The sequence below is a fragment of the Epinephelus lanceolatus genome, chromosome 23 (genome assembly GCF_041903045.1).
Source record: "Epinephelus lanceolatus isolate andai-2023 chromosome 23, ASM4190304v1, whole genome shotgun sequence".
NCBI classification, from domain to species: domain Eukaryota; kingdom Metazoa; phylum Chordata; class Actinopteri; order Perciformes; family Serranidae; genus Epinephelus; species Epinephelus lanceolatus.
Window position 1 is genome coordinate 2720656 of NC_135756.1, and position 12702 is coordinate 2733357.

Below are 12702 nucleotides of genomic sequence, written 5' to 3' on the forward strand. Positions count from 1 at the left end.
GATAATTAAGCGTTAGTTAGTGAAAAAGTGTTAGTTCCAGTCCAAATAAATCCAATAACTGATCATCTCCATGTTCCCTCCGGTCAGACATGTGAGCTTCATTTCATCATCACACAGCAGCAGTCTTTCATCTGCACACATTTACTCCACACAGGCCTTTTTACATGAAGCTGCTGTTCAGAGATGGGAAACGTTTAATATGTGATCTGTGATCGTCAGATGCAGGTGGGACAGGAAACAAAGAGGTGTGGGCGGGGCTGTACGCATGAGCTGTGGGAGCTAACGGGCTAACTACGGCATCCCACAAGTTTAAAATCATACAGTTAATCAAACACTTTAATATCATTAATTTCTTGTTGTTAAAGGGATAGTGCACCCAGAAATGAAAATTCAGCCATTATCTACTCACCCATATGCCGAGGGAGGCTCAGGTGAAGTTTTAGAGTCCTCACATCACTTGTGGAGATACAGGCTCCAATGAGGCTAAAAACAGAGTTCAAATGAGGTTTTTCCAAACAACTTTTTATGTCGGGGCTTCAGGACACTTGGATCACTACGGACGAGCAGTATGGAGATATTTTGTGGTTTCAATGATGTGTTTTTGGACGTTTGAATCTGGGGCGCCGTCAGCCTCCATTAGGTGGAGTTGTGTTGCTACCTCCTCTCCCCTTGGATCTCTGCAAGTGATGTGAGGACTCTAAAACTTCACCTGAGCCTCCCTCGGCATATGGGTGAGTAGATAATGGCTGAATTTTCATTTTTGGGTGCACTATCCCTTTAAATAAAAGTAGCAGGTAAAAGACGTGCATTCAAAATCTTACCCAAGTTAAAGTGTAGAAATATTAGCATCAAAAGATAAAGTGCTCATCATGCAGATTGGCCCATTTCAGAATAATATATATTATGTTATTGGATTATATTTATTGATACATTAATGTGTTCATCACTTTAATGTTGCAGCTGGTGAAGACAGAGCTCATTTTAATGACTTTATATACAGCTGGGTGGATTCATCTGTGATAATACATCACCATTTATTAGTTTATATTTTATATTTATGATCTGAATCTGGAAAGAAACTTATCAGATAGATAGATGTAGTAAATAAATGGACATTAGCCTCAGATGTGGAGCAGTAGGTGTATAAAGTCGTGTTAAATGGAACTCTGATTCCTCACAAATATAAATGTGGCGTATTTTAAGATGTTCTTTGCGCTGCCGTTTTTGTTCTTTCTTTTTTTAGCTGCTGTTTTTTTTAGTGTGAGTTTTTTCACAGTTTTTACACTTACACTTGTTTGTCCTGTTAATTAAAGTCTGATAATTAAAAATGGATCATCGCTGTGTCACACTAACTCTCAGTGGATATTAAATATACAAGTAAAAACACATTTCAGCTCGTGGCTGTGAAACACCAGCTGTCTGCAGAGGAGGAAGTGTTTTCTCTTCATGACTCCGGCCTCCACGTTCAGCTTCCTCTGGAGCTCGACCACCAGACTTGCAGGTTGAAGTGTTAGACCGGCTCTGTGTCATGATAATGTGCACAGATCTTCCTGCTCATTTGCCAGCGAAACGCATCATCCAGCAGATTTTCACTCGCTCTGGGGCTGTTGCTCGAGCTGCAGATTGTATTTCCTCATTGTGGTATGCCCGCCGCCACAGACAGAGTGTCCAGAGTGCGCTCTGCCACCCTGAGAGTGCGCTGCTCTGGCGCTCCCAATTTATGAAAGCTCCAGTTTGTGTCAGAGTGCGCTCCAGCATAAACTGGATATCCTACGAATTTGGACACAACAAATGTCCTTTCATCCTTGATGTACAGTTATGTAATCGCCATAAAGTTACAGAGGTTGGTTTAGGAAGAGAAACGTAGAGGCACGTCCCACTGGTAGGAGGCCCCGGGGCAGACCCAGAACACACAGGAGGGATTATATATCTCATCTGGCCTGGGAACTCCTTGGGGTCCTCCAGGAGGGACGTCTGGCCCGCTGCCCTCACAGCCCAGCCTCGGCTAAGCAGTTGAAAATGGATGGATAAATCTTTTTGCTCTCAGTCTCAATTTTCCCTGTGATATCAAACACATCTAACATCACTATTCTTCAAGGTATTGAAGTTATAAATTCAACACTTTTGTCTGACAGCCCAGAATTCTGTGTATTTATTATTTGTCTTTATTTATTCATTCAACGTTTGGCTAAAAACACTGAACGCAGCACATCTGGTTCTTGAGCCGTTAGCTTGTTTGCAGTCACTTGACCATTATGACCCACGAAATTCAGATTGAGAGCAGGAAGTGATCAATCTATCGGACGTAGAGGAACAAGACCACATCAGAGTGTTGGATAAACCTGCAGGCAGCACGTAACGTCAGAAAATCTAAACTCATGTTAGATGCGATCCATTAAAACGAAGAATATAAAGCACATTTCAAAAATGAGTTACAAAGTGATTTACATGTTAATAATTAAAACACACAAGACACGAAAATAACAACTTTTAAAACAACTGATAAAAGTCCGTTTTAAGAAGAGACTTGAGATCGCTGACTCTGCCGACCTGATTTTCTCGGGCAGACCGCTCCAGAGTGGGGCGGGGTCCTGACGGCAAATACTGTGATTTTTCCCACAACTCGACCGATTTAGGAGCTTTTTATACTTTTAATACTTGACCTACACTTTCATGATAATAGACCTTTACTTGTTCCAGAGTGTTTAAACATTTACACAAGGCTGTATTCGCACTTTCACTGCAGTGTCTGAATTCTTCCTCCACCGCTGAAAGTGTGACCTTGTTTAAACAATTGTCGCTCAGTAACAGGAACTATTTATACACGATATAACAGACCACAGTGTGTAGTCTATAGTATTATATATATATGTGTGTATATACAGTATGTACTGTAGCTGCAAGAGAGAGATGCTGCTGTCCTACATGTGGAGGAGGCTCCGCTTTCATCTTCAGTTAGCTATGGTTGTGTGTGTGTGTGTGTGTGTGTGTGTGTGTGTGTGTGTGTGTGTGTGGGAGCTCAGCTGCTGGAACCAAACAGAGGAGAATAGATGTAGAGCAGATTAGAATAGAGCAGAACGACATAAAATAGAAGCAAACAGAAGACCAGAAATAGACTCAACACTGAACTGTGAGCAGATCAAACATGAAGCTGATTCAGGAGGATTCAGAGTGATCGTCTTCCTGCTGATTTACACACAGAGACACTCGCCTAACGGTTTGATGAATCCTCTATGATGGTCTTCACACACCGAGAAGAAATGAAAAAACGAAAACACGAGACACGCACTTTCAAACCGTTCACAACTAGACTGTCATGAATGCTCCTGTTTAATACATTCCACCGAAAATTAAGGTCCTGTATATACGACAAAGATTTCAACCGAAAATAGTAAACTTGAGTTGCATGTGCAAGAAAGTCGACCTCACAACAACAATGGCAGACTTCCGACCTCTGATTGTGCTGCTCACCCTGTTGAATTCATCAACGCTTCCCCAGCAAAGTGTAGATTTACTGCAGCAACTCCACCTCGTCGTCAGTCCAGACACACGTTCGTTTGGTTGGACTGGACCGACGACAAGGTGGAGTTGCTTTAGATTTACTGCAGCAACTCCACCTCGTCGTCGGTCCAGACACACGTTCGTTTGGTTGGACTGGACCGACGACAAGGTGGAGTTGCTGCAGTAAATCTAAAGCAACTCCACCTCGTCATCAGTCCAGTCCAGACAAACGTTGGTGCGGTTGCTATTTTGTTTGTTTATACATCACCGCTCTGCAGAAGGAAGCGCATGATTAATTGATAAGTTGATCGTAAGAACAGAAATTCCTAAATGTTTTGACATTGGCATAATCGTTTTAGTCATTTTAAAAGCAAAAATGTCCAACAGTTCCTCGTCCCAACTTCAGGTTGAGAATTTGCTTTGCATTTATGACAGTAAATGAAGAGTCTTTGGGTTTACTGTTGGTTGGACAGAAGAAGACGTCACTTTGGGGAAATTGTGATTCGCATTCTTCACTTTTTTTTAATAGACTAAATGATTAATTGTGAAAATATTAGCAGATTAATCAATGTTAAAGATATCCTTAGTTGCAGCTCTATTTCGGACACCTGACGTCCACAGCATAACGTTAGCTAATGCACTTGCAATTGAGTGGTTCTCTGTACGAGTCTCTAAAGGATTTCGGGGACTTTTTTGGGGCAGGACTGTTGAAGCCGAAAGGCCTGATTTCACAACAGCTTCTCTAAAAATTGTGATGCATGTTGCAACGTTCTTAGACCTTTATTTGCAATGAAAATGCAAAAATAGTGACAATTTCTTTGAATAATTTATCAAAAACTGAAGACAACTTGTTCCAGTGAGGATAAAACTCCACTGTTCTCAGTTTGTGATTTGTACCACACTGACGTCACCACTGCATATTTAATCTAACTCACATGGATTTCAGATCTGCATTTAACAGCCTCTGACATGATGACTTGTCTCGTTTGTTGTCGACGTGTTTCAGCCGATCTGCTGGGGTGTTTCCTATTAGAAAGTTCTTGTTGAATCAAAACAGTTTACATCTGCCCCCATGCAGAACATCTGAGAATGGCCTTGTGTGATGTTTAGCAGTATTTTTTGTTGGTAAATGTGAGACATTCAAGTCGCACATGTCTATGTCTTTATAACCAGAAACAAGAAAGTGAGTCTGATGACATTGTGCGGGTGACTGCTATGATTGTTCATATGATATCGCACGAAATATGCATGCACAACAGGTCGTATGATATGCTACTTTTTTGTGCCCTATGAATGACGTTATGTCCTTAATGTACAGTCATGTGATTAACGTAAAGTCATGGAGGTTAGGTTTAGGCAATAAAAGGTACTATGATTAGGCATAGGAAAAGAAACATGTTGAGAACGTACCTTAACATTATTCACAATCACTCAAAGTTCACACAGATCTGAACACAAGTCCGATTTTTTGTCACATAATTGCAGCTTTTCAAAATATATGGGATGTGTACAAATTTGGGTGCACTGCTTTTCATAGAAAAACATATGAAAAAGCCTCTGAATTCTTTCAGCCTTTAAATCCGTAGAGTTTGGTGTGGTGAGAGCACTTTCATCCAGTTTATAGTTATTATTTTCCCAGGAACCATTAAAAGTAGGTGTAAGAGGTCTCAACAGTTCACTGGGGAAACTGTGGACTTTATTTTATTACCACACATTTCCCTTCTCGTAACTTCCAACAACATAAATCATCTAATTAGAAGTTGTGTCCAATCAAACAAATGCATCCAAATTGATCTGATGTCATGGTCCGTGGATCAGCCCCGCCTCTGCCCTCTCAGCCCTGTGATGACATCACCATGGGGTCTCCCTATGGACTGCTGAGATTGGTCCAGACTCAGATAGACCACAGTGTTCTCCACAGGGATTGGTCGCTGTACTGATGAGGTCATCCCTCTGGCAGTAGATTCTTTATTCATGAGAGCAGGCTGACTGTACAGACCTCCGAGCAGCAGCTTCACACTGAGAACCAGACTCTGGTCACTGAAATTCAGTTTTCAGGTTTCACAGCTTTGTTAGAGGCTAACGAGAAGCATCTGAAGCACGGGATGCTAACGTGCTAATTTAGTGATCACAGTGGTTTGTAAATAAGATCTGAGATGTATTTTTGTGGTGGAAGCTCTGCGGTGTCTGATGATGATGGTGAGTACAGATGCATTATGGGACACAAGAGTAGATGTTTCTGTCTGTCGAGGTTTGTCTGTTAACACAGAAGTCATGATGTTAATTGTTAATTTGAGTTTGAGCCAGTTGACAAAACTGGTTGAAGTTTGACGAGTCACTGCTTGAGCCTCTAAACCAATGAAAGGAACTCCAAGTTCAGAAACCACTTATTCCAATTGGTCTGTAGCCAGTTGGAAGGAGTGGTGGAGTTTGAGAACCAGTTAGAGAAACTAGTAGAGCTTCAAAACCAGTTAAAGGAACTGGTTGAGATTTGGAGCCAGTTAGAAGACAGGGTCGAGCTTCAGAACCAGGTAGCGAAAATGGTAATGGTTTGGACCCAGTAAGGAGAAAGCTGTGAAGGTTCAGAGCTAAAAACAGGAACTGGTGGAGCGTCAAAACCAGTTAAGAGAACTGATTGAGGTTTGGAGCCAGTTATGGACACTCATTGAAAGCTCTTAACGTATAAAAAAAACTGGTAGAAGTCCAAAACCAATTGGATGAACTGGTAGAGTTCATCCAGTTGAAGAGAGCTGTGGAGCTACAAACAGGAACTGGTGGAGCTTCGGAATTAGTGGAACTGGTCAAGCTTGGAACCAGTTGAAGGAACTGGTAAAGGTCTGGAACTAGTAAGAGGAAGAGATGGTGCTTCAGAGCTACATACAGGAACTGGAAAGCTTCAGAACCAGTAAAGAAACTGGTAAAGCTTCAAAACCAGTTTGAAAAATTAGTAGAGCTTTGGAACCAGTTTAAAGAACTGGAATAGCTCGGTACCATTTTAAGGATGTGATGGAGGTTTGGAGCCAGTTAGAGCCACTGCTAGAGCCTCGAAGCCAATTAGTTCTGGAGTTTGAGAACGACAAGAACCAGTTGCACGTCAAAACCAGTTAAGAGAAATTTGTAAAGCTTCAGAACTTCTTAGATGAGCTCAGAGCCATTACTAGAAACTGAAAGAGGTTTGGAACCAGTAACAGGAAATGGTTTGGCATCAGAACTGGTTAAAAGAACTGGTACAATAATATGTGTTTGTTTGTGTTTCAGATGAGGGGCCGTACACCAAACACTCTGCCGGGTCGAGACCTCCAGATGGAGCGCTGGCCATCAGGAGACAGAGTATACCAGGTAACCCGCAGAGCTTTTATTATTCTCTTATGTTCTACTTTGTTTTATTCTTTGTGATCTCTCCTATCTGCTCCTCTCTGTCTCTGCTCTCTGTTGGTTCTGCTCCGTGTGGTTCCACCAGCAGAGCCAATAACTGATGAAGATAACAGCTCTGAAAATAGAACACACACTAACAGTTAGCTGATGTTTTCCATCAGTGTGACCTGCAGGAAGATGCTTGCAGTCGCAATTTATCTCCTCCCACCTGGAGCTGGTGGCCTACTTACAACTATCACACTGCTGCAATCACAATCTTCCAATATTTCTGTGACAACAAGTAAACATTACATCAGTGACCTGGGTCAGCTGTTCAAACACCGTCAGATATAGTAGAGAGCTGTTACAGTGATGGACAACCTTCAAGCGTCTGTTTCTTCAGGGATTAATAAACATAAGAGGAATGGGAACAGCTGATAAGAAGTGTTGGATTTTTCAAACCAATTATAAGAAGTGTTGGCACAAGGAGCTGTAAACCTGCAGGGCCAATTAAAAAGTTTGAAGGAGCAGTAGCAGAGGTTTTGAACTACATAGGGGGTAACTTTTGTATTGTCCAACCTGGACCCTGTTTTCCATGTTTTTGTGTCTAAGTGACTAAAGGGAACAACAGTTTTTGAAATGTGTCCAGTGTTGAAAGAGAGGCTGCAGTCTGCAGCGAAGAAACAGGTTGCAATAAAACCACTGACAGGCTGTAGGGATCCTTTCATAATGTTATCACTTAGAATAGAGTGTGCCAGGGCTGACGTCAAAACCCGGAAGTTTAGCATCGTGCTGGTTCCCAGAAGAGAAAGTGAATGTGATTTTTGCATTGTGTTTTGGATTATGTCAGAAAATAAGCTCTGTGGCTAACACAAGATTATGATACTTACAGGTTTTGTTCAGCGAGATAATCTTCACATATGAACACCTTTCATACCGCATTTGAAGCTTAAATGCGATCGCCAGAAGTGAAAAGCTAACGTTAGAGTAGTCATGTAGTCCACATGACTACTCCACGGTCGCATGACTCTTGACGTCACCGCCACTAAGCTTTCAACTGATTTCGGCCGCTTTATTTTAAAAACATTGTATAATGGGGAAATCGGACTGTTTAAGCTAAATAAGAAGCTGTAATGGCGGACTGCCAGCACTCTCGCCTGTTCGGGGGTGATGACGTTTAATGTCCCCGACAGGGTTTGTAGTCGTATTGAGCAACTTGTTAGCAACCGCCTTTTTTACGACACGTAAAAGCTTCAAAATTCACAAGTAGGGTATTTACTGACGTGTTTTATGTTGTAGAACAAAACCTGAAACTCACTTAAGCTTTTGTTAACCACAGACCTTATTTGAGGCATTTTACCAAAATCCCATTCAAAAAACGTATTGACTTTTAGACGAGAGAACCGTAAGTGCTAAAAGCGCTAACGGAGTTCCGGGTTTACTGGCGCACTCTATAACAGTCTGAGCCTGTCAGTGACAAAAACAAACACTGTTAGTGGACGGACACCCACGTTGGGAACATGCCCCAAGTGGCTTTATTGCAACCTGTTACCTGTGCAGCGCTCTCTCTCAACACTGGACACATTTAAAAAACTGTTGTTCCTATTAGTCACTTAGACACAAAAACATGGGAAAATAGGAAATTACCCTTTAACTTGTTCAGAAGCTGTACCAGTTGCTTTGAAGGGTCCTAAAGATCAGATCTAGTTTGTGTCGGTGGCTTTTAACCTTCATCAACTGGAATTTGAAGCTCCACCAGTTCCTTTAACTAGTTGTGAAGCTTCCATCACTGGATCTGGTAACAGTTCCTCTAACTGGATCTCAAGTTTCACCATTTCCTTTAACTGGTTCAGAACCTTTATTGATTTCAAAGTGTTAACAGGAAGAAGAAGAGGTTTAAATCCAGCTCAAGGAAACAGTTTAAAACTCTACCTGTAATAAGTCCAGCTCAGAACAAAACTGTCTGTCAAAACAGTTGATTGATGGACTGGTAGAGCTCTGGAACCAGTTAATGGATTGAGTGGTAGAGCTTTGGAACCAGTTGATGGATGAAGTGGTAGAGCTTTGGAACCAGTTAATGGATTAAGTGGTAGAGCTTTGGAACCAGTTGATGGATGAAGTGTTAGAGCTTTGGAACCAGTTAATGGATTAAGTGGTAGAGCTTTGGAACCAGTTGATGGATGAAGTGTTAGAGCTTTGGAACCAGTTAATGGATTAAGTGGTAGAGCTTTGGAACCAGTTGATGGATGAAGTGTTAGAGCTTTGGAACCAGTTAATGGATTAAGTGGTAGAGCTTTGGAACCAGTTAATGGATTGAGTGGTAGAGCTTTGGAACCAGTTAATGGATTAACTGGTAGAGCTTTGGAACCAGTTAATGGATTAAGTGGTAGAGCTTTGGAACCAGTTAATGGATTAAGTGGTAGAGCTTTGGAACCAGTTGATGGATGAAGTGTTAGAGCTTTGGAACCAGTTAATGGATTAAGTGGTAGAGCTTTGGAACCAGTTGATGGATGAAGTGTTAGAGCTTTGGAACCAGTTAATGGATTAAGTGGTAGAGCTTTGGAACCAGTTAATGGATTGAGTGGTAGAGCTTTGGAACCAGTTGATGGATGAAGTGTTAGAGCTTTGGAACCAGTTAATGGATTAAGTGGTAGAGCTTTGGAACCAGTTGATGGATGAAGTGTTAGAGCTTTGGGACCAGTTGATGGATGAAGTGGTAAAGCTTTGGAACCAGTTGATGGATGAAGTGGTAGAGCTTTGGAACCAGTTGATGGATGAAGTGTTAGAGCTTTGGAACCAGTTAATGGATTAAGTGGTAGAGCTTTGGAACCAGTTAATGGATTGAGTGGTAGAGCTTTGGAACCAGTTGATGGATGAAGTGTTAGAGCTTTGGAACCAGTTAATGGATTAAGTGGTAGAGCTTTGGAACCAGTTGATGGATGAAGTGTTAGAGCTTTGGGACCAGTTGATGGATGAAGTGGTAAAGCTTTGGAACCAGTTGATGGATGAAGTGGTAGAGCTTTGGAACCAGTTGATGGATGAAGTGGTAGAGCTCTGGAACCAGTTAATGGATGAAGTGGTAGAGCTTTGGAACCAGTTGATGGATGAAGTGGTAGAGCTTTGGAACCAGTTGATGGATGAAGTGGTAGAGCTTTGGAACCAGTTAATGGATTAAGTGGTAGAGCTTTGGAACCAGTTGATGGATGAAGTGGTAGAGCTTTGGAACCAGTTGATGGATGAAGTGGTAGAGCTTTGGAACCAGTTGATGGATGAAGTGGTAGAGCTTTGGAACCAGTTAGCGGGAATGGTGAAGGTCTGGAGCCAGTTTGAAGAAAGCTGTAAAGCTTCCGTGCTACATACAGGAAGTGATGGAGCTTCAGAACCAGTTAAGAGAACTGCTTGAGGTTTGGAGCCAGACACTCATAGAAAGCTCTAAACATTAAAAGAAACTGGTTGAAGTCCAAAACCAGTTGGATGAACTGGAAGAGCTTTAGACCATTCTAAGGATTCAGTGGAGATTCAGAACCAGTAGGAGGAACTGGTAATGGTCTATAACCAGTTGGAGGAAGTGGTAGAGTGTTGGAATCAGGTAGAAATTGGCAGAGCTTCAAAACCAGTGTGAGGAACTGGTTAAGGTTTGGAGCCAGTTAGAGCTGCTGCTAGAGCCTCTAAACTAAATCAGTAGTGAGAAGAGATTAGTAAGCTTTAGAACCAGTTAGTAGAACCAGTATAGGTCTAGACCCAGTTAGAGGAAAGCTGCAGAGCTTCAGAGCTACAAACAGGAACTGATCAAGCTTTGAAACCGTGCCAACAAAAGAGAAACCCGACTGATGGTCCTCGTAGTAGAGTTGAAATGTGCCGACAGACGTGACGCTCTGCAGACACAAACAGTCTTTATTTAGTCTGAGGAGAATCTATTTCACATTTATAGTAACGTCTGAAATCATGCTGCTCTTTTCCTCAGAGAGAAGCTTTGTTGTAGCTCAGCCTCTCTCAGTCTGAAGTTAAATGACACTTTGTGAAGTTACACTTTCAGAAAGTTTCTCCCCCGCTGCTGCAGGAAACTGGTTCATCTAACATTTGATCAGAACAGAGGATTTTCTGAGTCAGAGTCAGAGCTGACGTTTTAGGGAAGTTGAAAAGGACACTGACGCTCTCTGTAAATCCTCTTTGGAGGAGGAAGATGAGGGAGGAGAAGAAGACAGTGATGGTCACTGGCAAAGATCAGGCTTCTTAATCCTGTCTGAACGAAAGAGGGTGGCGGTCTGCCTGGTTAATATTAAAATACAACATTTTAATGAAATCGTGCTTCCTGCTTCATCACCTGAGGGCCGCTCACATCAGATTGTAGCAGGTCCGCTCTGAAATATCTCCCCTCTCTCTATCCGTCTCTGCCGCTGTTAAATATTTCAGACGTTTGATAAAATATAGATGGACGACAGAATCGAGGATGACTTCACTTCTTTTCCCAGATTATTATTTTATTTCTGTCTGCTGAGGGGAGGAAGCTCTGGAGTCGGAGCGCAGAGACAGAACAGAGGGACAGATGGAAGAAATAAAAGTGGAAGTGCAGTAAAATGGTTTTATGGCAGATAGAGTCCACCTGTCCTTGTGTGATGTAGAAGAGTTTCGGGGCTGCTCGGTGGTGGAGCTGATGAAGAAGGAGGGGACGACGCTCGGGCTGACGGTCTCAGGCGGCATCGACAAAGATGGGAAGCCCCAGGTTTCAAACCTGCGACAGGGAGGCATCGCCGCCAGGTAACAGTCGTCTCTGGTTTTTCTTTTTATTGTGTTTTAATCTGCACTGGATCTATTTCTGTTGTGTGTTCTGGCTCCAGCAGATAAGCTCGGAAATGCAAAGACATTTTTATCATTTTAAAATCACATTGCAGCTGTCTGTTTATGTGATAGTGATTGATTTAAATCCCACATATCTGCTTCTTATATAAATGTTATTAAAGCAAGTTTTACACTGAGCAGGATGTCATTATAATTACAGAGTTTTAAACTGTTTAAAGGAACAAATAGAGAAACTTGGATCCAGAACGGGCTTCAGAAACTGTTTAAAGGAACTGGTGAAGGTTCAGAACTAGTTAGATTAATGGGTAAACCAGTAATAGGAACTGATACTGCTTCAGAACCAGTTAGGGCAGGGGTCAGCAACCTGCGGCTCCGGGGCTGTATATGACTCTTTAGCCCGTCTCCAGTGGACCCGTGTGGCTTTGACAGAAACTGATATGGAAATGAATAACTGTTATTTTGTTGGAACATTTTAATTTTCATTTATTGTTGTAGGCCTAAAGTGACTCCTACGTCTCATGAAAAAAAAAAGTTTTTACATTTCGTCAACTAAAATGTGCATCATACGTCTGTGGCCTGGCGCCGTTTCCGCTACAAACATCACCAGTGATGGCTACAGTAGTCTTGAGTCTCCCTTGCTCGGATAGCTGTGGATTCAAAATCCAAAAGGAAAAAGTCTGAGGGGTAAATATTGAATTTAATTTAATTTAATTTAAATTTGTTTGCTGTCATTGGCAACGCCGCAAAGTTTAACTACCAAATAATCTTAAGCCCTTTTAAACAGGAGTTGTGCAAATTTGCAGGAAAGCCCAATCAGTTTTTTTTCAGCATTGGCAGTATAAAAACAAAATCGGGGAGTGCAGCAAAATGCCGCCTACCTACTTTTGTTTATACAGAATGTGCCTTTTTCGGGGCAATGGGGGGCGTGAGCAAGTAACAAAACGTGTAGCTCAGTGTGTGACGTAAACAGTGACGTGGGAGGGAAGCCGCGGCTGGTCAGTCCTTCGGTGATTCTCTCGTAAGTCGGCCTGTTCTTCACCGTCCCCG

General features: G+C 42.1%; 1 protein-coding gene across 19 annotated transcripts in view; it reads left to right on the top strand.

The window, feature by feature from the left end:
- Nucleotides 1-12702, top strand: part of grip1 (glutamate receptor interacting protein 1) — an 89514-nt gene that overhangs the window by 55189 nt on the left and 21623 nt on the right. For 11 of the 19 annotated variants that reach the window (XM_078165036.1, XM_078165039.1, XM_078165041.1 and 8 more), the window contains exons 2-3: nt 6760-6840; nt 11478-11613. In XM_078165036.1, coding sequence (XP_078021162.1) covers nt 6760-6840; nt 11478-11613 — 217 coding nt within the window. Of the gene's footprint in view, nt 1-6759; nt 6841-11447; nt 11614-12702 lie in introns of all 19 variants that reach the window. The other 8 variants (XM_078165033.1, XM_078165025.1, XM_078165029.1 and 5 more) reach the window with 1 other exon arrangement.